This window comes from Suillus subalutaceus (genome assembly GCF_016647625.1).
Source record: "Suillus subalutaceus strain FC151 chromosome Unknown DFJ58scaffold_112, whole genome shotgun sequence".
Classification (NCBI taxonomy): domain Eukaryota; kingdom Fungi; phylum Basidiomycota; class Agaricomycetes; order Boletales; family Suillaceae; genus Suillus; species Suillus subalutaceus.
This window is the reverse complement of record NW_024540361.1, coordinates 14,106-37,678: the sequence shown is the minus strand read 5'-3', so window position 1 is coordinate 37,678 and position 23,573 is coordinate 14,106. Positions and strand designations below refer to the sequence as shown.

The 23,573-nt window shown below is 46.6% G+C and overlaps 8 protein-coding genes across 8 annotated transcripts; 2 read left to right on the top strand and 6 right to left on the bottom strand.

The window, feature by feature from the left end:
* Positions 1-423: 423 nt before the first annotated feature.
* On the bottom strand, positions 424-2,553 carry DFJ58DRAFT_48209 (cytochrome P450). Its single transcript, XM_041380601.1, has 11 exons — positions 2,467-2,553; positions 2,001-2,401; positions 1,908-1,951; positions 1,771-1,852; positions 1,641-1,711; positions 1,573-1,587; positions 1,212-1,522; positions 1,102-1,160; positions 1,008-1,047; positions 948-958; positions 424-896 (listed from the first exon to the last, which is right to left on the bottom strand). Exons 2-11 carry the CDS (start codon positions 2,394-2,396, stop codon positions 657-659), a joined length of 1,269 nt encoding a protein of 422 aa, XP_041240113.1. The 5' UTR covers positions 2,397-2,401; positions 2,467-2,553; the 3' UTR covers positions 424-656.
* A 1,451-nt stretch (positions 2,554-4,004) lies between these two features.
* DFJ58DRAFT_48303 (cytochrome P450) lies at positions 4,005-5,903 on the bottom strand. Its single transcript, XM_041380602.1, has 11 exons — positions 5,413-5,903; positions 5,321-5,364; positions 5,184-5,265; positions 5,060-5,130; positions 4,991-5,005; positions 4,630-4,940; positions 4,520-4,578; positions 4,431-4,470; positions 4,367-4,377; positions 4,138-4,315; positions 4,005-4,088 (listed from the first exon to the last, which is right to left on the bottom strand). The coding sequence occupies exons 1-10, from the start codon at positions 5,800-5,802 to the stop codon at positions 4,259-4,261; spliced, it is 1,080 nt and encodes a 359-aa protein (XP_041240112.1). The 5' UTR covers positions 5,803-5,903; the 3' UTR covers positions 4,005-4,088; positions 4,138-4,258.
* A 442-nt stretch (positions 5,904-6,345) lies between these two features.
* DFJ58DRAFT_48145 (cytochrome P450) lies at positions 6,346-9,187 on the bottom strand. Its single transcript, XM_041380594.1, has 12 exons — positions 8,432-9,187; positions 8,339-8,382; positions 8,202-8,283; positions 8,078-8,148; positions 8,009-8,023; positions 7,649-7,959; positions 7,539-7,597; positions 7,447-7,486; positions 7,383-7,393; positions 7,155-7,331; positions 6,815-7,105; positions 6,346-6,766 (listed from the first exon to the last, which is right to left on the bottom strand). The coding sequence occupies exons 1-12, from the start codon at positions 8,825-8,827 to the stop codon at positions 6,614-6,616; spliced, it is 1,650 nt and encodes a 549-aa protein (XP_041240111.1). The 5' UTR covers positions 8,828-9,187; the 3' UTR covers positions 6,346-6,613.
* A 147-nt stretch (positions 9,188-9,334) lies between these two features.
* Positions 9,335-10,806, bottom strand: DFJ58DRAFT_916056 (uncharacterized protein). The gene is made up of 3 exons (XM_041395462.1): positions 10,264-10,806; positions 10,003-10,200; positions 9,335-9,720 (listed from the first exon to the last, which is right to left on the bottom strand). The coding sequence occupies exons 1-3, from the start codon at positions 10,391-10,393 to the stop codon at positions 9,551-9,553; spliced, it is 498 nt and encodes a 165-aa protein (XP_041240110.1). The 5' UTR covers positions 10,394-10,806; the 3' UTR covers positions 9,335-9,550.
* A 482-nt stretch (positions 10,807-11,288) lies between these two features.
* DFJ58DRAFT_747986 (uncharacterized protein) lies at positions 11,289-12,518 on the bottom strand. The gene is made up of 5 exons (XM_041387569.1): positions 12,219-12,518; positions 12,145-12,171; positions 11,837-11,860; positions 11,571-11,779; positions 11,289-11,517 (listed from the first exon to the last, which is right to left on the bottom strand). The coding sequence occupies exons 1-5, from the start codon at positions 12,367-12,369 to the stop codon at positions 11,464-11,466; spliced, it is 465 nt and encodes a 154-aa protein (XP_041240109.1). The 5' UTR covers positions 12,370-12,518; the 3' UTR covers positions 11,289-11,463.
* A 46-nt stretch (positions 12,519-12,564) lies between these two features.
* On the top strand, positions 12,565-13,434 carry DFJ58DRAFT_805133 (uncharacterized protein). The gene is made up of 2 exons (XM_041391083.1): positions 12,565-12,666; positions 12,728-13,434. The coding sequence occupies exon 2, from the start codon at positions 12,985-12,987 to the stop codon at positions 13,198-13,200; it is 216 nt and encodes a 71-aa protein (XP_041240108.1). The 5' UTR covers positions 12,565-12,666; positions 12,728-12,984; the 3' UTR covers positions 13,201-13,434.
* Positions 13,435-18,758: 5,324 nt separating this feature from the next.
* On the bottom strand, positions 18,759-19,950 carry DFJ58DRAFT_731791 (uncharacterized protein; the record flags this gene model as incomplete). The annotated part of the gene is made up of 3 exons (XM_041386090.1): positions 18,759-18,908; positions 18,961-19,128; positions 19,237-19,950. The coding sequence occupies 3 exons, from the start codon at positions 19,948-19,950 to the stop codon at positions 18,759-18,761; spliced, it is 1,032 nt and encodes a 343-aa protein (XP_041240107.1).
* Positions 19,951-20,651: 701 nt separating this feature from the next.
* On the top strand, positions 20,652-21,639 carry DFJ58DRAFT_717855 (kinase-like domain-containing protein; the record flags this gene model as incomplete). The annotated part of the gene is made up of 4 exons (XM_041384410.1): positions 20,652-20,787; positions 20,825-20,943; positions 20,995-21,224; positions 21,480-21,639. 4 exons carry the CDS (start codon positions 20,652-20,654, stop codon positions 21,637-21,639), a joined length of 645 nt encoding a protein of 214 aa, XP_041240106.1.
* Positions 21,640-23,573: the final 1,934 nt, after the last annotated feature.

The following is a 23,573-nucleotide window of genomic DNA, read 5'->3' as shown; positions in this document are numbered from 1 at the left end:
AGGACCAACTTGAACGGATAGAAGCAATACGTGGTTTGGCAGTAGAAGGAATAGCAAGGATGGCATATACAGAACTACATAGTGCTCATATTACAATAGCAATCCTCTTCCGATATGAATACAACGGTTCCAGTCGAGAATAAGTGACGAAAAATTACTGGTGAAGTGCAACCAATCATTCGTACCGACGAACTCTCAAAGGTACCCCAATACCAGCCTCTCCAACAACCCGTGGACGGGGAAAAATTCCCCTCGCAATTTCGACTTGAGTATCAGGTCCATCCCGCATCTCAAACACGAAGTTCTTCACCAGAACCAATAAAACCGTCTGCATTGCAGTGAGTAACATCAAAACTGGCTGATTCGAATCACTCACCTTGAATTCTGTGACTGCAAAATCCTTTCCAAGACACGTCCTAGGGCCGTCGACAAATGTCAGTAGATGCCTATGACCTTGGACTTCCTTGGCCTTCCCAGTGATCCCGTCTTCAGTGAGCCAACGATCAGGCTTGAATTCCTTTGCATCAGGTCCCCAGATGGCCGATGAGCGATTGATTGCCGCGCCTGGTATCGTGATAAATGTCCCTTTTCCTATGGATATACTGTCCGTCATTTTCCCGGACTCCGTGCGTACAGGTTCACTCAAGGGAATAACGTCATCTGCCGCTGCCTGTAGACCTATTGTGAATATCTATTCGCATGTAGACATGCATACTCACAAGACGAATGAACTCTCCCACCGGAGGATGGATGCGCAGAATTTCATGGACAACGGCATCCAAGTATGGGAGACTGGCCTTCAATTGGTCATATGTCGGATCAGCGCCAAACGCAAGCAGTTCCTCTCTGAGTCTGGTTTGGACATCGGGGTGTCGCGATAGCTCGATCAGCGCCCACTGATCATCATATGAATAGCGTGCACAGACGTAATCACGAAGTCAACCTACCGTAAGACTGACTGTCGATGAAAAGTCAGTGTGATAGCAGCGGACAAAAAACCGACTCACTGGATATCGTCTCATAACCCGCGATAAGCAAGGTCTTCATCTGCAGGATGTCAGTTTTCACAAATAATGGTTGTGATACATAGTCTCCACGGACCTGAGCCACTACTTCCTCCTTCGACATACGAAGCTCGGCATCCTGGCCTTCAGATTTAACTGATGGCCACGTTAATCAAGAGACCACGATGAATCTCTCGGAGAGCGCACTCAACAATCCGATGATGGACTTCTCCTCGTCTCTCCCGCTCATATTCACGTCCTTTTCTCGGCGGCTGCGAACCAATAAATCGTTAGATATTTCTTCCATGGTTTCGCTAAGTTTCTTCATCAGATTGCTCCGCTTGGTGGGCATCTTGGTGATGATAGGAAATGGTGATGCGAGCAGGCGAAGAACTTTGTTCACTGTTGAGGCCTGTTGGTTGTTCCCGAAAGTATCAAACACTTTGGTCACACTGGCGCGCTTTCCATCAAGCGAGCCAAAATCATGGGAGAAACCAGCAATGCCAATCGTATCCAGACTGATAGTGCGTCAGTTTCAAGACGTCAATGGCAAAATATCTTCGCGTACGATATATGACTCATCCTTTGAGTCGTTCGATTAGGAATGACACTTGACAAGCCAGGAAAGCTACGCACCAGTTCTGAACCTCGATGACAGCGTCGACATCTTTGCTCGATTCTATAGCAGTATCCCATGCACCTTTGGCCTGTAAAGTATCAAGTTCAGACTCGGAGATGCTGCATTTCCCACATCGCAAATGCTTACTTTGTATGCTGAGTCATAAAACACTGATGTGAGTTTCCGAATCGCTGCATTGCTGAATGCTGGTGTGAGGGCCTTCCGCTGCCTAATTCGCAGGTAGTAGATAAGTCGCTGGCGCGAGGACAAGAGCTGAATAGTACCTCCTGTGGTCTTCACCCTGAGACCATAATAGCCCTCGGCCCATCTGACAAGAGATGTCAGACGGACAAGATAAGATGATGTCATTGACATACTGATGCCTCCATAAGTACCAATGCAAGGGGCGTCAGCACATATGTCCATGTCTCTCGGGCGTAGAAATGTGCTATAGCTCTTGGGTCGGACAGTACGATTCTAGTCTGTCCTAGGACACCCGGAATCATATACGCAACCCCATATTCTGTCGCCCAGCGTTCATACATTTCAGCACTATCTTGGGATGAGGCGAGGTCGTGCGAAACACCATATATGAAGCTGGTGCGAGGAGGACCACGCAATTGAGTCGTCTTCAATCGCCAGCGAAACGCCCTTGAGAGTTTGACAAAAGCCCATAATGCAGCAAATGAACAAGCGACATTGAATGTGCCAACCGAGCGTACGGTTGCCCAAAGACTTGATGGAGAGGGTAAAGGGATTGTAGATATGTTCATCGTTGCTGTTTGATTCGAAGTGGGAGATGTTGAGTCTGTGGCCGCTGGCAACTATGAGAGGCCTACGTACTTGGGCTCTGTACGTACAACCTAAGCCTGGAGCGGTTTATTTATGTCCACACCGTGACAAGAGACAAACTTTGGTTCAAGTGACTATGCACCGCATCTGCCAACCTATCGTATCTCAGCTTCTCTGATTGATTATTAATGTTATGAGTATTTAAAGCTTGTGGGGTTCATCCTGCGGAACTCACTTACAGATAAAGCTTGTGGGATGTTCTTCTAGCTGGCGGTTCGTGTCCACTCCGTCATGCTCTGTATCGGTGTCAATATTGTCTGCTGCGTCATGCTGTGCAGCAAGCTCGAGTACCATGCGGCCGAGTCCTTCAAGTTCGTCAGCAACTCCCAACCATTGATGATGTTTCCGAACAGATTTACCATCCTCACGAGAATAGTCTTTTCTTAGTGGAGGGTCGACCAGGATGAGGAAAGACTTTTTGGTGAAAGCGTTATTCTCCGCAAATATTGCGAGCACGCGGAGACATCGTGTTGATCGTTGGCAGCAGTGCTCTGCGCAATCGTGTATGACCGTGTACGCACAGGTTACCGCATGTTCAGAACTGATGACGCTGTTAATATTTACTTCAAAATTCAGCCATTTTCACCGCGCGCCGACCTTATTCGAGAAGCAACAGCTACTAGATCATCTGCGATGGACGGTGAATTGCAAACAGTGTCCTAGCTTTGAGACTTGCTTACGGGCCTATTTTCAATAGCTGCCAAGGTCTCACTGTCTCTCGCACAGTTCTGGATCTCACAACTGATCCTTTTGCTCATGGTCAACTATATACCGCTTCGTCCCACATCAAAAGACGTCGAGATACGGTATGCTTATTTTCAAGGGTCAAACAGAGAGAAAGATAGTGTACAAATGTCTGCTTTTGTAGTGAAATGACATCAGTGTGCCAATAAAAAGCAACGAGCGAAGGTCACCGCGCGCTTGTATTTCATATGCATGTAGTAGCTTAAAGATTTGCAGTAGAAAAAGTGTGATGCACGAGATGTGGGGGACAGTGCACGAACTGGTGGTAACTAATAGCATCAATCGCACATCCCTCTTCTTGAATACAATCCAAGGGTTTCGGCCGCGAATAAGTGGGAGACAATATAATAAAATTGTCAGTGCAGCGCAACCAATCATTCATACCGACGAACTCTCAAAGGTACACCAATACCATCCTCTCCAACAACCCGTGGACGGGGCAAAATCCCCCTCGCAACTTCGACTGGAGTATCAGGTCCATCCCGCATCTCAAACACGAAGTTCTTCACTAGAACTGATAAAACCGTCTGTATCACAGTGAGTAACGTCAAAGCTGGCTGATTCAAATCACTAACCTTGAATTCTGTGACTGCAAAATCCTTTCCAAGACACGTCCTAGGGCCGTCGACAAATGTCAGTAGATGCCTATGACCTTGGACTTCCTTGGCTTTCCCACTGATCCCGTCTTCGGTCAGCCAACGATCAGGCTTAAATTCCTTGGCATCAGGTCCCCAGATGGCCGAAGAGCGATTGATCGCAGCGCTTGATATCGTGATCAGTGTCCCTTTCGCTATCGATATACTGTCCGTCATTTCCCCGGACTCTGTGCGCACAGATTCACTCAAGGGAATAACGTCATCTGCCGCTGCCTGTAGATCTATTGTGAATATCTATTCGCATGTAGACATGCATACTCACAAGACGAATGAACTCTCCCACCGGAGGATGGATGCGCAGAATTTCATGGACAACGGCATCCAAGTATGGGAGGCTGGCCTTTAATTGGTCGTATGTCGGATCGGCGCCAAACGCAAGCAGCTCATCTCTCAGGCTGGTTTGGACATCGGGGATGTCGCGATAGCTCGATCAGCGCCCACTGATCATCATATGAATAGCGTGCACAGACGTAATCACAAAGTAAACTTACCGTAAGACTGACTGTCGATGAAAAGTCAGCCAATATGACAGAAACAGACGAGAAATCAACTCACTAGATGTCGTCTCATAACCAGCAAGAAGCAAGACCTTCATCTGCAGGACGTCAGCTCGCAAATAATGGTTGTGATACATATCCACGGACCTGAGCCATTACTTCCTCCTCCGACATATGAAGCTCGGCGTCCTGGCCTTCAGATTTAACTGATCGTCGCGTTAATCAAGTGACTACGATGAATTTCTCGGAGAGCGCACTCAACAATCCGATGATGGACTTCTCCTCGTCTCTCTCGCTCATATTCACATCCTTCTCACGGCGGCTTTGAATCAACAAGTCGTTAGATATTTCCCCCATGGTTACGCTAAGTTTCTTGAACAGATTCGTCCGCTTAGTGGGCATCTTGATAATGATAGGAAACGCTGACGCGAGCAGGATGAAAATTCGGTTCACTGCTGAGGCCCGTTGGTTAGCTCCGAAAGTATCAAACACGTCGGTCACGCTGGCTCGCTTTCCATCGAGCGAGCCAAAATCATGGGAGAAACCAGCAATGCCAATCGTATCCAGACTGATAGTGCGTCAGTTTCGAGGCGTCAATGGCAAAATATCTTCACGTACGATATATGATTCATCCTTTGAATCGTTTTGATTAGGAATGACACGTGACAAGCCAGAACAGCTACGCACCAGTTCTGAACCTCGATGACAGCGTCGCCATCTTTGCTCGATTCTATAGCAGTATCCCATGCGCCTTTGGCCTGCCAAGTACCAAGATCAGATATGCTATATTTCTCACATCGCAAGCCCTTGCCTTGTATGCTGAGTCATAAAACACTGATGTGAGTTTCCGAATCGCTGCGTTACTGAATGCTGGCGTGAGGGCCTTCCGCTGCCTAATTCGCAGGTAGTACATAAGTCTCTGGCGCGAGGACAAGAGCTGAACGGTACCTCCTGTGGTCTTCACCCTCAGACCATAGTAGCCCTCTGCCGATCTGACATGTATGTCAGACGGACAAGGTAAGACGATGATGCTAACATACTGATGTCTCCAGAAATGCCAACGAAAGGGGCGTCTGCACATATGTCCATGTCTCTCGGGCGTAGAAATGTGCTATAGCTCTTGGGTCACACAGCACGATTCTAGTCTGTCCAAGCACGCTTGGAATCATATACGCCACCCCATATTCTGTCGCCCAGCGTTCATACATTCCACCACTATCTTCAGATGAGGCGAGGTCATGGGAAACGCCATATATGAAGCTGGTGCGAGGCGGACCGCGCAGTTGAGTCGTCTTCAATCGCCAGCGACGGACCCTTAGGACCCTGATGAACGCCCATAATGCAACAAAGGAACCAGCGACATTGAATACGCCAACCGAGTGTACGGCTGTCCAGAGACTTAATGGAGAGGGTACAGAGATGACCTTCATAGTTGTGTGTAAGTCGAAGATCTATTATGAGATTTATAGCCGTTTCTGTGGCAGCGGCATGGCTACGAAGTTGAACGGCTTTGTGCAGGCACAGGACGAACTATCGACTGTGAGAGTGTCCCAGTACCGTTGTGTCTTGTCAGCAAGGACTATTCATAGAAGCCGATACCTGTCACGGTGTCTGGATTGAAATGGTCAAACACTACTTGGACCTCAGTGGACAAACTAGTCGGTCTGCGAGAGTGAGGCTTAAAAGGATACCGGTGGAATGATTGAGCGGCAGCCCATTCAAGCCTGAACGTGATACGTCTGGCTGAATGTTGCAAGCACTGTAGTACTATTTCACTCGGTCCAAGTTGATTAGGTCCTGACGGAGTTCGAAAGCCCTAGCGGGACGCTTCGGGCCGGCGATTTTTTACATCACCAGCATCCTGTCATGACTCAGAAGCGCGGGGTGTTAGTACTAACTTGGGTTCCGCTCCATCCACTCGCACACCAACATGCGCGAAGTGCAAGTCTTCTATCCTATCAGCTCGAGGGAAGGACGATTAAACAGCTTGAGTAAATACTTTCCATTACAACTTGGTACATTTTTGTGTCACAGTGCTAGGTGAACTTCAGGTATGAGCGGACAAAATATTTAATTTCCTTTCACCTGCTTGTCACCAGCCTTCAAATTCATCGCGTATACAGAGCTATACAGTGCTGATATTACAAGTGCACGTGCCTCTTCTGATCTGAACACAACAGTTTCAGTGAGGAATAAGTGATACTAGAAAACAGAGTAAACTTGCTAGTGCAGCGTAACCAATCATTCATACCGACGAACTCTCAAAGGCGTTCCAATACCATCCTCTCCAACAACCCGCGGACGGGGAAAAATTCCCCTCGCAACTTCAACTTGAGTATCAGGTCCATCCCGCATCTCAAACACGAAGTTCTTCACCAGAACCGATAAAACCGTCTGCATCGTAGTGAGTAACATCCAAAGTAGCTGATTCGAATCACTCACCTTGAATTCAGTCAGCGCAAAATCTTTTCCAAGACACGTCCTCGGGCCGTCGGCAAATGTCAGAAGATGCCTGTGACCTTGAACTTCCTTGGCCTTCCCGATCACGTCTTCAGTCAGCCAACGATCAGGCTTAAATTCCTTCGCGTCAGGCCCCCAGATGGCAGAAGAGCGATTGATCGCCGCGCCTGATATCGTGATCAATGTCCCTTTCGCTATACATATACTGTCCGTCATTTCCCCGGACTCCGTGCGCACAGGTTCGCTCAAGGGAATAACATCATCTGCCACTGCCTGTGGACCTATTGTGAGTGTCTATTCACACGTAGACATACACACTCACAAGACGACTGAACTCATCTAGCGGAGGATGGAGTCGTAGAATTTCATGGACAACGGCATCCAAGTATGGGAGATTGGCCTTTAATTGGTCATATGTCGGATCCGCGCCAAACACAAGCAGTTCCTCTCTGAGTCTGGTTTGGACATCGGGACGTCGCGATAGGTCGATCAGCGCCCACTGACTGTCACATTAATAGCGTGTACAGACGTTATCGCACAGTAGGTTTACCGTAAGACTGACTGTCGACGAAAAGTCAGCCAATATGATAGCAGCGGACAAGAAACCGACTCACTGGATGTCGTCTCATAACCTGCCACAAGCAAAACCTTCATCTGCAGGATATCAGCTCGCAAATAATGACTGTAACACATTGTCTCCACGAACTTGAGCTACTACTTGCTCCTTCGACATACGAAGCTCGGCATCCTGGCCTTCGGATTTAACTGATCGTCGCGTTAATCAAGAAACCACGATGAATTTCTCTGAGAGCGCACTCAACAATCCGATGATGGACTTCTCCTCGTCTCTCTCGCTCATATTCACGTCCTTTTCTCGGCGGCTGCGAACCAATAAATCGTTAGATATTTCTTCCATGGTTTCGCTAAGTTTCTTCATCAGATTGCTCCGCTTGGTGGGCATCTTGGTGATGATAGGAAATGGTGATGCGAGCAGGCGAAGAACTTTGTTCACTGTTGAGGCCTGTTGGTTGTTTCCGAAAGTATCAAACACTTTGGTCACACTGGCGCGCTTTCCATCAAGCGAGCCAAAATCATGGGAGAAACCAGCAATGCCAATCGTATCCAGACTGACAATACGTCAGTTAAAGGTGTCAATGGCAGAACATCTTCGCGTACGATATATGATTCATCCTTTGAGTTGTTTTGATTAGGAATGACACTTGACAAGCCAGGAAAGCTACGCACCAGTTCTGGACCTCGATGACAGCGTAGCCATCTTTGCTCGATTCTATAGCAGTATCCCATGCACCTTTGGCCTGTAAAGTATCAAGATCACAGATGCTGCATTCCCCACATTGCAAGTCCTTACCTTGTATGCTGAATCATAAAACACTGATGTGAGTTTCCGAATCGCCGCATTGCTGAATGCTGGTGTGAGGGCCTTCCGCTGCCTAATTCACAGGTAGTAGATAAGTCGCTAGCGTGAGGACAAGAGCTGAAGAGTACCTCCTGTGATCTTCACCCTGAGACCATAATAACCCTCTACCCATCTGACAAGAGATGTCAGACGGACAAGGTAAGATGATGACGTTAACATACTAATGTTTCGAGAAGTGCCAACGAAAGGGGAGTCTGCATATATGTCCATGTGTCTCGGGTAAAGAAATGTGCTATAGCTCTTGGGTCGGACAGTACGACTACAGTCTGCCCGAGGACGCTCGGAATCATATACGCTACCCCATATTCCATCGCCCAACGTTCATACATTCCCCCACGATCTTGAGATGAGGCGAGGTCATGCGAAACACCATATATGAAGTTGGTGCGAGGCGGACCGCGCAGTTGAGTTGTCTTCAATCGCCAGCGAAGGACCCTTAGGACTTTGGCAAAAGCCCATAATGCGACACATGAACAAGCAACATTGAATGCGCCAACTGAACGTACGGTTGTCCAGAGAATTAATGGAGAGGGCACAGGGATATGGGATGTTTTCATCGTTGCTGTTCTATTCAAAGTGGGATCAATTGGGAGATTTATAGGACGGGTTTTTGTGTCTGCTGGCGGCCATCAGAAAAACCTTCCAATATAAACGTGGACTTTGGTTCTGCATAGTAGTACAGCCAGCAAAGTCGAAATTGAAATTGGAAGAAAGTCCTGAAGCTTGAAGATCTAATGGTCAAATCCGAGCTTCCTCCGCATCCGCCCGTAATGTTTCAGGCTATATTGTCATATTGAAGCATGAAGGTATGTGATAAGAGACACACCTTGATGCACAATGTGTCTAGTTCCCCGACGTCTGTAGCCTGATGCTTCATGAAGCATGCAGCCTGTGTCTCTGCGCTCAGTGCGCTGAAGCTTCACGCTTTTCCCACGACGCTTCGGATCTTTGATTTCACCCTGGCGCAGCCTCTTCCCGGCTTCTTACCTCCCTTCCTGGCTTTCCCTCTTGGCTTCTGTATCAGTGCTATACTCTTTCTCCTGCCAGTAGTGTGGGGGGCAAAACTACTTGGCTTTAGTTTTGCCGGTTATAACCGGCAAAACTGGCAAAACCGGTTGTTTTGCCAGGGTGGCAAAACTTGGCGCGCTTAGCTAGGTTATGTAGACTATATGTATGACATTCCTAATGGTGGCATCAATATTAATGTTGCCTCATCCCAGCTGTCACCCTCGCCATTGTAATTAACCACCTCAATCTCATCTAGAACAGTCTGTGGTTGTTCAACCCGATCCAACAGGATCCAACTCGTCAAAATCGAAAGCATTTCCCACGAGAACTTCAACTTCGTTAATGCTCTGAACTTCTTCAGTCCTTTTCAACTCTTCGAGAGCTGCAAATTCAGCGGCAATGTCGTCAGGTGAGATACTCTCTAGACCAGTGAGAAGGTCATCTGTATTGTGAGGCTCAGTCGAGAGCAGAGGTGCTCATGCGAAGGATGCTTCAAGATCCTGTGGAGTCTCGACAATCTCTTCACGAGTGTGTATGTGAGCGACGGCGGGTGGACTTCCCAGCCTCTGCAGCTCTTACAGCGTTGTGGTGTCGAAGGTTTGCATGAATTTTGCCGAGTGTTTCAAATGTGTCAACTAAGAGATTACACCGACCATCTTACTTTAGGGATGTCATTTTGCATGTTCTCTTGAATTCAAACTATGTTATCAGAGAGCTAGATTACATCTCCACGAGTCTTGGATATCCTGGAGTTGTACCAAGTTTTGCCACCCCCCTTTCGCGTGAGTTCTGCCGAGGACCGGGCACAACCAGTTTTGCCGAACCGGTTGGCAAAACTCGGTAGTTTTGCCAACAACACTACCTGCCAGCGCTTCCTGGCTTCTCTCCCTACCTTCGAATTCCTGTCTTCTCTGGTTTGTTCCTGACCTGCCAAGTCACTACCTCCCGCATCCGACCGGCTATTAATATTGCCACGGCTGCCTACCCTTTGGTAGCTGCTTCCAGCTGGCTGCTGTCCGCACATCACGACCCGCAGTGACCCCCAGCAGCCGCCCACGACAGGGCCCCAGCGCCCGCCCGCTCCAAACGGACATTGGCAACTCCTCACAGTCCATCACAGCCTCTCGCTACCTCCTACCACTGCACCCCTTCCCAGACCGCTACAAGTTGACAACTACTTGCTAGTATCACACTCTACAAGTTGGAGTCTGCATTATTTCCCTTAGGTTTAATCACAATTCACGACACTGACTGCACTCCGCACACCCATATACGCATTCTGTTGTGTGGACCTGGTCCTCAGTGTACTTTTTCCTACTACCCATGGCGCTTGCTGTGCTCCTTACATGCCTATGACACACCTGCTGCTTCCTCACATGCACGCCTTGCATATTTCATATTTCACATGCGAGCACGCAAATTGTAACTAGTATAAATTCATTTTGTAGATACATTTTTACATGTCATTGTAAATTTGTAATATACTTGCTGGATGAGAAAAAATTGCAGCGAGGACTTGATGTGTTTTAATAGTATAGGACCCTTAGGCCTTAGGAATTTATTGTTTGACCTATGATACTGTATGTAGTTGTGAACGCAGACCGTCAACAGGTTTGGCACTTGATCTATCTGTCCCGAAGTGTCCGTGCGCGCAGTGATTGAAATGGTCAAAGTGCTATTACATTTCACATAAGTCACATGCACAATCTACGATAACACTTTCCAATGATTTTCTAATGGCATTCATTGCTTTCATGCCTAGCTCGTTTCAATGTCTTCTGTCTGGTGAATAGTGAGACGTCGGTAGGAGTGCACGCGCTAGAACACAAGGTACGATCTCAGTTTCTCATAAAGAACTATTATTACATCAGGGAAAACCTCCTTCACGAAATCAAGGTAATTCCAGCGAATTTCAGGGAATTCCTTGTAATTCCATTGAAATATAAGTAAACGAGATTATCCAACTCCAGTCGGAATTCCTTTGAATTACTTTGAATTTTCCGTCGTTTTCCATTAATTATTATAAATTATCTTGAATTCAAGGTACACGAATATCAATTACATTGTATCAAACGGAAATACCATCGAAAGACGTCAAAAAGATCAGCGGACTCGAACAAAGCACCAGTATGTACAAAGATAGAAGCGACTGACTCGAGATTAATCTTCACCCATTGCGTCGAGATCAAGGTAATCGCAGGTGTCCAATGAACCAGCGGGCTCCGAGCTCTCTACTGCGCTAATGTTGAATTAGTTAGAGTGCATGACAAATAGCGCACAAGTAAGACATACCTGACTGCCTTGTAGAGACGCGCCATCAGTACATGTACTTCTTTGACTACCATCAAAGATGCGCGTGGGAGTCGCTTGGTGAGCCTTGTAAACATACTGTAACGGCACACACCGAAAGGAAATAGTATCATGGCCACCTATATAAAAAAAGCGCTCAACATGAGAAGTTTGAGAACCACTGCGTCGCGATCCACTTGAGTCAGAATAATCTGTACAAATGATCATTGAGCGGCGGGAGAATAAGATGACATAAAAAGAAAACATACTTAGGCTGCACAAGACAACATGCCCACCGTTCCGCTCATTCGTTTCGTGAACAGCACGGGCCGATTACGTGCCACATTAAGTGATGTCCTCCCTCAATCTCGTAAAGATAAATGATAACTTGTTCACGTACAGCCGGATTCCACGTAGAGTCGACCTATTCGACAGAAGGTGCAGGTCGCCGATCTATTTCATCACACTCGTCGACGAAGGGAAGCAGGACCCAAGTAGAGGTTCAGATGGTAGCTCAAAATGACGCTGATATAGAGGTCGAGGAAGGGGATTGTTCATTTCACTGTCGACGCAAGCCCAGTGCCATCTTTGCATATGGATGTACCTGTGGAACTAGATTAGTTCAGTTCCAATTGAGAGCAGGGTCCATACATCCGCAATCTTCCCAATAACATCGTCGAATCTCCTGAGGGTTTTGAGATATGTCCTGGAAACTGTCAGCAGCATCGAGATCCGCTTGTGCGTCTTGGCCGTCAGACACCACATTTATCGCAAGTCCCAAAAGTGGATGCCTGTTGTGCATCCCCCAGTACACAGTCAGTGTCAAGTAAGTAGGTCAAAGGATGAGGAGACAAGTGTAGACAACCCAAAACAACCACAATGTAAAGCAGAAGCCACATAGAGGGGTTGCAAGAAGCAAGCGAGACATGTTGAAAATTGCACATTGAAAAGTTCAACCGTGGGAACCGATGGGACGTGCGTCTTGATTAGTAAATATTGGACTTTGAAAGTTTTTGAAACTTCGCATGTCATCTCAGAGTCGACAACCACCGCAATATCATAAAGTAGTACTGTCGCTGTCTTATGGTGCGTGCCTTTGGTACGAACATCTCATCTAGCAGTGTTATACTAAGATGCTCACATCATAAACTATGTTTCAGATCAATATTTTCCAAGTTCTTGTTTAAAACTCAATGTGCACAGTGACCAGCCCAATTCGGATGCACAAAATCTATCTTCACACCTATTGTTCCATACCTGATCCTTAATCAGATTCCTCTCAGTGGTGAGGAAGCGTTGTATCTCACCATCGGACACATTCTCGGCCCTCGCAAGTCTGTTTCGTCTTCACGCTGACAAGTCAAGCTTCAAATGCATTATTCCTGAATCCCTGCTGGACCTGCAAAACCATCTGCTCATGTGGAATGGTTCACACCATGGGCTGTACAAAGTTTGCCACTTGATTCAGCATGGAGAGTGTCTTGCAAGTGTCGATATCTGCAGGAGTGCTCATCTTATTCTGAATTTCGGTACAGTAGCACCTCGTGAATCGAGTAGTACCATTCTGGAGTGCTGTTCCGCCTTCTTCGTAAACTTGTTCAGTGACATGCACGCTTGCTTAACTATCGTCTGAGCAGTACAATGAAATTTCTTGAAATACCTTCGAATACGAGTAGTTTACCGAATTCCCTGGATTTTTATGTGATTTTTTGAAATTTCGTCGATTTCGCAAAGGAGGTTTTCCCTGATGTAACAAACTCTGTACCTACTAGTAGAACACAAGGTACGCTACGGTCTCGTCAGTACAATATTTCGAACACGAGAACGAACACTAAGTTCTAACTCACATCTCAGTTTCTTGTAAAGATGTAACTGCGCTGGAGCTGGTCCTTTTAAGGTGAGTGGTATAGTAATGGAAAATATTTGTATCACTGTGTAACATATTGCAGGGCACGAGCCGATGTCAACACGTCGCTCATCTGCGCCCATTTTGGCTTGAGCTCGGACCTATCACTCTCCCGCCTCGTCTATCCCAGATCCTGTGAGTACGAGCTGTTACTCCACCCCCAGAGCGACACGAAACCCCACACATGTTCCACAAACCTTAATGCCGGCTGCACCAAACCCCATGTCATCAGTGCCTATCTTAGCGTTCTCACCACTAGTCTTGCCATTGTCATCACCGACACCACCAGCACCACCCAGTGCACCAATTTCAACCCCCATTTGATTCCAGCACCCGCTGATGTCATGCACACACACCCAGCACACGCCAGCAAAGGCTGGTGTGGCTTGAACAGATGTGGACACTGTCTAGTGCTGCCGTGGTCCGGTTCGGTCCGGTTCAGAGGGTCCTCGACGAGAACCGAGAACCGAACCATGGTCTGGTTCTACAAAATTGTTGAACCCAGAACTGGACCATCGAGAACTGTTCTCAACGGTCCGGTTCGGTTTTTTTCTGGTCCGAACGTGAACCGAACCGTAAATTTTTCAAACATAAAATTTTGACACAGTACTTCTATATAACTGAGTAGCTAGTCCAACTACTTAGCTGCATGCCCCTCTGCCTCTACCGTTGAAGTGGATTGCAGTGCAGAGTCAATGACCAGGGCCAAGAAGTGTGGAGATTTGTGAGATGGGAAGAGGGTCTGCAAGGGCAGGTGACAATGGACAAGTGCATGTAAGCCCGCTTGGGGTTGGCACATGTGGAGAGGATGCAATCACATAACTTGTACACCTCCGTTCCTGGTAGCAGCGAGCTCATCAGCTTGAGCATCAGCTGTACCCGATCGCGTGGATCCTTGTCTTCATCGTCGACGATAAATTTCATCATCGTAGACACTATGATGAAACATCTGCCAGCGTGGCTTGCCAGGTGTGTGAGTTCATCCCTCGTTGGCTGAGGGAAATCGGGATGGCGACTTTCCAGATCTTCGAAGGAATGCCGCAGGAAAGTACAGATGTCATTGTCAACGTCTGCGCCATCTAGCGAGATGATAGTAGCAATGCCCTCCCCAGAGGTTTTCACTGGTATCTCGCACACCAGTGGGCGCACCTCTTTGTTCTGAAAAGCTTTACAGATATGTGATTCCGAGTGACTCGTGAGCAGAATGTGGGTCACAGGCAGATCAGGCTCATGAAGAGCCTGTGTAAGGGAAAGGATGAGTTCGGTAAGCTCAGGTTTGGATGTGCGTTCATCAAGGGCATCAATAACAAATGACAATGGTGGACATCCACACAATCTGAGTCAAAGTTTCCAGAGGGGTTGGAGAAAGAGAGCCCCCATATGTCTGGTCGCAGAGAGGTGTGTCTGGGTTTAGTAGAGCGGGATGTCGCAGATAGCTCTGTTTGCATCTTTCTGGATGTTAGGGAAATTGGTGGCAAGCTGGTAGACAAGTGTCGCAAAAAAATATCCAGTCGTGCAACATTTCGTGTGCTTGCATGAGAAAAAGAGCGTTCCCGCTAGCTGCTTTTTGATATTCGTTTCTTCTATCACTTTTAGACTTCTCATCCTCTCAGCTACTGTGAACACAACAGCATACTTTCTGATGCCAGCCGTGCCATGCAGCCAAATGAGCTGATTTTCTGTGTTGACCAGGAATCCGTGGATGTATTCGAGGAGATCCTACCCGGGTCCTTTGCAGACATTTTGGGTGGGGCTGACGTTCACGGGAGTTATATCGAGCACCCTTGACAGTGACCTCGGACAGCTTCACCCAAATTCCTTGAAATATGAAAGATTGTTTGGCGACAAGGAAGATAGTTGTTAAAATGATATATGGGAGAACTGACTTGCAGACCAGAAGTACTTGTGATGATACCATCTGACTGTGAGTGATTATAATAATAAGGAGTGGGCGCATGCTCGACTTGGCCATGGTTCATTTGCAGGACAAGGATTGGAAGGTTCCAGTGACTAGCAGTAAGTATAATTGATGTGCACTCACTATTTGGGAGCAGCGCAGCAGTGGTCGCGGCAGTTGCCACAGCAGTCACAGCAGTGACACACATACCATCGGTTCGGGGTTCGGAACGGTTCGGGACCCGTCCGAACCGAAGTCGAACCGTTCACCCAACACCAGAACTGAGAACCGTACTATGGTCCAGTTCTGGCTGACACCTGGACCGTGGACCGAACCACAGGGGAACTGGACCAAAAGTCTGGTTCGAACCATGGTTCAGGACTGGATCACGGCAGCACTAGTGGACACTGGACAGCACCGGGGAGAGGGAGGAAGGAGGAAGATGAGACAAGTTAGGTATGGAATCCCCCGCATTGTGGACTCGTGGTGGGGCTTTTGCGCGTTTTCTGTCTGTAGTCAATGTTAACTAAATATGGCAATGTTCGTATTGTTGGTTCCTGGTGCCGCAGACGGTGGAGAGGTACCAAGCACCAATGACGGAGAAGCACCAATGACGGAATCAGGCTTTGAGATCAGCAACTGAGATCTGGCTTGCAAGAATACCAATGGGGGCCTTATGTCAGCCTTGTCTCTAGCTTGATGCTTAAAGCTTGCAAGCTGAGGGTCTAGTAGGGCGGCAGTACTCTCTGATTTGATGCTTCACTGTCAAAGGTTTAGAGTGTTTTATGCATCAAGGGCTATCTCTAATCTGATACTTTGAAGCATCAACACTACATGTACAGGTGAATGTTTGTGCCTGTAATACAATCATGCTCATTGTCGTGACGAAGAGGAAGTATTTCAAACAAGAAAACTCACACTTGCAGCACAGGCTTAAAGGCAGCTTCATCATGGCAAGGGGTCAAACGGTCATCCTTTTCTCCATACATGTGACATTGTTTTCCAAAAGACAGGTACCCCCCGGGAAACTCTTTTCTAGGAAGTTGATCAACTTCCCTTCTGTATCCACCAATGATTGTTTGGTTGTTCTGCCACCAGAATCTGACTTGTCAGTGGACTGATAACAGGCTTGGTAAAACCAGTCCCACTCCGGTGTGGGTATCACAACCTGGCAGGCACATATAAGAAAAGTGCTCAGCCAGTATAAGTGAGTCTCAGCTCTGCCTAGCTGCTATACTCACAGAATGCAAGAACGTTCAACCCTAAAGGGGAAGCAAAGAAAGCAAGGATCCACAGAATGAGCCTCCAAGGGAATGCACTAAGCGCAGGAAAAGTGCCAAAGCGTGCAAAGCGCGAGAAAAGCGGTTCTTGATGCAAGATAAAGTCTATGTCAAGTGGAAATATGATTGTTGGTCTATAGTGTGGCTCTCTACTGCCTCTAAGTGGCAGTAGATGGGTGGTAAGAGAAGTTGGGTGTAAAATGAACATGAAAGTATGTAAGTTCTACCTAAGCACTTTTCCCAGGACTTGGAGCCGGATAGGGAGCGCTCTAAGTATGTAAATGATGTAAAGTAAGGGTCCATAATGAAATGGGAAGTGTAATATGCCAAATATAGTCAGATAATGAAAAGGGACATACCAAGGGACTGGTTGGACGATAAATGGATGCTCCTGGATGCTGCGAGACGCAGGGCGCTTAAGCGCGAGAAAGCGCGCAAGGCGCACATGCAGGAATACTGCGCGTTGTGCGGGAAAGTGTCGCGCCTATGGCACATTTTGTGGGAAAGCTGTGCATGATATGCGGAATCAACTGAAGACTTGGTGGAAGTCATATGGATGATGGTGTGAGTTGTGCCATGAAACGCCAGTTGTCAGAATTCGTAATATGGGCCCATAACAGCCTGCAGAAACGCGAGTCTCTACACCAGACTGTTGGTGTTTGTTTCCTTACGCACTTCTTCATCCGCTGTCATGCATGGTATGTGACTCATACCATGACATATACATAATAGGAGTAATAAGGAAGGTATAATACACCAGACTGTATCCTATCACCAAGTTACCCCATCATTTTTCCCTTAGTTATTAACTAGTATTTTCACTTTCAAAACTTCACTTCCATTTTTCCATGTATTTCTATTTTGTTCCATGGGATTCTATTTCTTTCCATTTTTTCTAGGCATATTTGTTCATCAGACTTCCTCTCCAGCCACAAAGCATGTTTGTAAGCTTGTCATGTGACTGGTTAATAATCTGATTTGTAAGGATGCAAGTTGACTCATCATGTTTTTGTCATGATTTGTCATGCTTTGTAAGACTTGCAAGTGTATTTATAAGCTACTTAGTAAGAAGGCTGATTCAGCTCACTCAAAAGATTGGTTTGTAAGGATGTTCTTACCAATCCTTGGGATGACTCATGTCTTTTATTCATCTTTCTTTGTAATATTACATTGTATTAATAAGCTAGTTAGTAAACAAGCTGACTCAACACACCAAAAGGATTGATTTGTAAGAATGTTCTTACCAATCCATGTGCTGAATCATGCTTAGTAAGATGGCCTCCAAAAAGGTATAAAAGGAGCCCATTTTGCCACTGTTAATCTAGACTTCCCACTTTAAAACCTGTTCTCAAATCAAGTGAGATTACCTAAGAAATAAAGTGCAGGCAAAACTAGTGCCTTGAAGTAAGACTAAGAAATATCTATCTGAGTTATATACTACCTTACAGGGGTTGACTATATAACAAACTAACCTACTAAACTTAAACTCAACTTCACACATACAAATAACCTCTCTCTTTCACAGGAAGGGAGAATTAAGCTAAGAGAACTACTTCACACTGAGGCAAACTTTCATAGGGTGAAATAAACCTATTTAATTGACAAAGACCTCAAAGCAAACCTACAGAGAGAAAGCAAGAAAGGGACATTTTTAAGTAAACCCTCCCAAGAACTCACACATTATCTACCACAAAAACTAGAAAAGTCGTAGACCATGTACTTAAGGACTGGCAAGAAGTCCTATCCTATATAGTTGTGCTGTCACTATATACATGTTGTATATAAGACCCTTAAGTAAGAGGACACCACATGCTCATTGTTTTTCTACATCACATCTGTTTCAGTGATTCAAGTTGAAGTATTATGTCACTTACACAAGCTTTTCGAGCATTCTGTCACTGCTTCAGATTCCTCACTTCCACTGCATCTGATCCTTTCCCTCCCTTCTTTATGGCATCCCTCATGTTTTAGAAGACTTCCTTCAACTGTTTCATGATGTCAGCATCGCTCTTTTTCTTCAGATGTTCTTCACACAGCTGACCATACACCTTGCAGGCCTTTAGTCGGACATATCAGATCATATCTTCCCTCCAGTCAACATTTTCCATCTATGAACCTCCAAAGTTGGGATGGAGAACTGCTGCTCCTTGTGTTGGACATTCTAGCCAAAAGGTATCTTGCTTGAGTGGCTCTAATGTTGCAGCCTGTTTTGAATCTGATATACCCATGGCGTGCAGAAATGTATGTCTAACAGCAGCCTGAAAAATAGTGAGTGCATATACTACTGGGCATGCTGCTAGTATTACTCACATTGAAAACATTGTTGTGCACGGCTTTTGTTGCCTTATCAACAGATTTGGTGGACAGACCAAGAATATCAAAGCTGCAACGGTCATTGATCAAGGTGAGAAGTTCATCCAATAATGTACTCTGTGCATTAACAGTATTCTTGAGCTCATCAATCTTGGCATGATGTTCCTTGACCATGTCTCACAAGACTTCATTCTGCTTGACTAGGGAGTAAACTTGAGTTTCAAGTCCTGCTGAAGTTCTGGATTGCACTGTTAATTGCTCCATGTTGCTCACAAGATTCTGGACAAGAGCATCAAGATTGGCCAATTTATCGGAGAATGCAGTACTGGGAGCTCTCGCAGCAGTATGTGGAGGACCTCCTGGATGGCGTGGCACAGAGTCACTTGCAGTTGAAAAGCCAGCTCTCAGAGCCAAAGGTAAGTCTGGTGTTTGGAATGACTGGTTTGCAGTTGCCTGAGACGTCTTTGAAGGTTGCACTGGGTGCTGACACTGTGTTAATTTGAAGATGCTACTCGCTGGAGTGGCCAATGTCCCATGGCTGCTAAAGGCATTGGAAAGTGGTGTGGACCCCCGCATAGATGGCACTGTCGATGCTGGTTGAGATGGAGTTGTGGACGGGCCACGAGAGGCTGCTGCAGTTGATGTTCTCCCCGATGGAATGAATGGCTGGGCTGGGTTTACAGGTGGTCGAGGGCATGTCAAGGACATGGGAGACATCAGAGAGGAGCTGCTGGGCTGTCTTCTATTGTCTTCTGAGGCAGGTATGGAGTCTTGTCGTTTGTGCTGCCTCCGCTGGCTATCATTGCGAAGAATTGGGTCTATTAATGCATCTGAGTCATATTCGTCCTCAGGCTCATCAGCATCTGCAGCATCTCCTATCTCACAACTGCCTCCCAGTCTCCCCATTTCTCTTGATCCTTCTGTTGCAGCCACAAACTCATGGTGTTGCAATTGCCTGGTAAGCTCTTCAGACTCTGCTACACTCATCTCAGGCTCAAAAGCACGTGGTGCTGCTGCTGCAGGTTGTTGAATCCGATTGAGAAATGGTGATTCCCATGGCACATTCGACCCTGTGGCCCTCACTTGACGTGCTCATTTCGTTGCAGTCAGCGTTTGATGCACTGTCCGGCTTTTGTTTCCTCACACCAGGTGCTGATCATGGTCCAGTAGATATGCCTTGGGGTGTCATGCGGATGACAGGGGGTTTCGGAGGCATGTTTGTATGCATCCGAGGGTTTGAATTGGCTGTATGCACAGTAGGAGGAGGACAGATATGAAGCTGGAGCTGCAGTTTGGTTGGTATCAATTAGATGTATATCAATTAGTAGTGTTGTAGCTCAGCTATGGCCGGTCTGGGCTCGGCTCTTACCAATAAACCGGCAGTTCGGCTGATCCCCATGAACCAAGTCACTCATGTGTGACTTGGTCTGGTCTGCAAGGCAACCTCAACTGGTACATATAGCATAAGCCAAGAATGTGAGAACAACAGCTTGAGCTGGCTTCAAGCCAGCTGGAGGGGGTTGCATAGTGAACTCATTTTCAGTTCCCCACTATTCGGTTGGATTCACTGTAAGTTACCATGAATAAGGTCCCAGCTCAAGTGGATGGTAGATTTAGGCTGGGGGATATTTTAGGATCTGGCTTGTATGGTATGTAGTCAATTTTGTTATCCTGGTTCAGATCCACTTATGTTATACAACTTAGCTGTCATATATTCTGCACGGAATATCATCAATGATGATCATGTTGCTCTCAAACTCGAAACTGTTGTCGACCACTCATCTTCTCTGGAGCATGAATACTGGATGTTGAAACAACTTGAAGGTGGAGTTGGCATCCCCCACACCTTCTGGTTTGGTAGAGAGTCAGCGTATCACTGCGCTGGTTCTCGAACTCCTTGGGCCATCACTCCACCAACTCTTCCTTGCAAACAATCAAAGATTCAGCCTTCTTAATGTTGTCAATCTAGGAGTCCAGTTGGTAAGTTATTTGGTCCAAGGTCTTTGCAGATAGGTTGACTGACTTTCCTAGCTCTCATGTCTTGAGTATATCCACTCCCACAATTATGTTCATGGCGACATCAAACTGCAGAACATCTTGGTGGGTCTTGGAAATTTGAGGCACACTGCTTTTATTATAGACTTTGGTATCACAAAGACATACTGGAATGCTACAACCAGTGACCATGTGTCATTTTGCCATGGTCGAAGTCTCTCTGGCACTCCTGCATTTGCCTCGATCAACAATCACTTAGGAGTCGAGTCAAAGTCGTCGTGACGATCTCGAGTCACTCACTTACATGCTAATCTATTTCTTGTGTGGCTTCCCTTCCATGGCTAACCCGTGATGATGAGAAGTTGTCCAGCTCTACCATACTCAAGTGCAAAGCACGCGCTACCATTGCAGAAATATGTCACGACATCCCCATTGAGTTCGCAAACATCCTTATTTACACCCCGCTCTCTTGCATTCGCAGAAGATCCTGATTACGATCACCTCCGTTCATTACTTTACAGTCTTTGTGCCACATTGCCTGCACCAGCTACGTGCATGTTGGATTTCAGTCAACCTGATGGTTCTGCCATACATCCCCTTCTATTACCTGATCAGTGCTGTGTGGCCAAAGCAAGATCACCATGTCCACCAGAGACAGCTCACAGATTGACTCGTGTGTGAGTAACCTGTTTGTTCCATATCTTTGAACCAAAGTTTAACTTAACTACAAGGTTACACCCGCTGTAGGACTCCATTGCGAGTAGCCTCACAAAGGCCGTATTTCCACTTCGTCTCCACTAACGCGCGCTATATACGACAAGGCGACTTCTAAACGCACTAAACACGCGACGCTTCCGCCTAATCCGCGCATCCACGCATCTGGCGCCTATAGCGCGCCTCTATAGCGCCTTTCGCGTTACTACGGCGCCTTTGCACGCGCTTTCGCGCTTTACCTTCGCGTCGCTTTTCCAAGTCGCCTGTCCTCCGCACGTCCTGTCCTGTCCCTCTATGATCCGCTGGTGCGTCTCCCTTTATCTTTTCAACTGACTTTAGCTATATACCTCGTCTGTTTACACATATTTCCTTATTCTACAACACAACAACTCTTTTTCGCTTCGCTTCCGCTTCGGCTCAGCGCCTGGGAACATTTACCTTAGACATGGGGACTCTGATAGATTTTTCACTTACTTACTTACTCACTACATCCCATCATCCTGCATCAGTGTATACTGTGAATCAATTTCTATTCATTTGCAACACAACCACTGCGCGACTCTCTATTCTTTTGCAACAAGCTCTCTTGAGAAAATCTTGAGAGACCTTCACGCTACTTCCGCCTCTTCACTGCCCCCTATAGCGCGCTTGTTCCGCCTACATTGCGCTTTTGCCTTTCGTCGCGTTAACGCGCGTTTCGCGTTTACAAGGCGTCTCGCACCCACGCTTTGCGCAGATTCCCTTGCTGACTCATTCAGCGCATCCCCTCGCATTTACTCGAGGAAAAGACTCAGTAAAGATCCTCTTGGGCCGACTTCTACTCGCGTTCGAGGACTACTGCAGGCGACTTATCTTATATTTTTCAGTATAGACCCACTCACGATTCCTCATCTTCACTGCGCAATGGGCTCCTCATGGTGTGCTACGTCAACTCCACAGCGGAAATGTTGACTGGTTACTGAATGTCGCTGTTGTAGACTACAGTACATATATATTATAAGAGTCACACGATTTGGTTCCAAGTCTCATCCTTACATATGTTAGCAATATGTTAGTGTACTGCAATGGATCACGTGTATTTGTGCACCGCCTTCAGTGTGAATCACTTACTAATCTGTCTATTTTCCCTTCAGCATGCTGCGCAGTGCGCAGCTATCAATCTTTGTGCCAAACCTTCATCATCACTTAGAATCACCATATATTTTGCTGTCACATTTGCTCCTGCTGATCAGACATGATCGCCAAGGTGAGGGTCTCATTGGCACTTATGGTTATTCGCAATTGAAGTTTTGAATTGTTTTTAAACAGGCTGCGTCACTAGGCGATAGGGTTCAGCAATTCAACTTTTGTACAAGATAATAGTTGTTTTATCGATTGTAAAACTGTATTGCACGGTGATCAAATTCTAGGAGTGGTAGTCATCTGCACCTACATGCAAGGCCGCATGGGGGACCCTTTTCCAATGTATCACTAACCTTTTGGTAGATGACTTTACTGCCTTGCGATCTGGGTTTGGAATTGAAACCCTGAGGATGAAGGTAAGCCGTTCGTTTCTCAAGCTACTATCTATCTAATGGTGATCTAGAAAGCCACATGGAGCCAATTCACTTTAGTCTCTAGGTATGTCCTTCACTGAGTGAGATCCCCCCCACCCGCCCTCACCTCTACCAAATCATAGTGCTTTGCAAGCTTTTATTGACGGAAAACAGATGAAGAAGACCAACTACACCCACACCCTGTCAGTCATCCGACAGGTGCCAAACTTGTGCGTTGCACTTTTACCATTTGCTTCTCTTATATCATATAATTCATATAATCACCCTACAGGCTATCACATGCTGTATGGGTGACCTTCCATTGATACCCTGCCCTATTCCACTACATTGTCACCTGCGATGTGC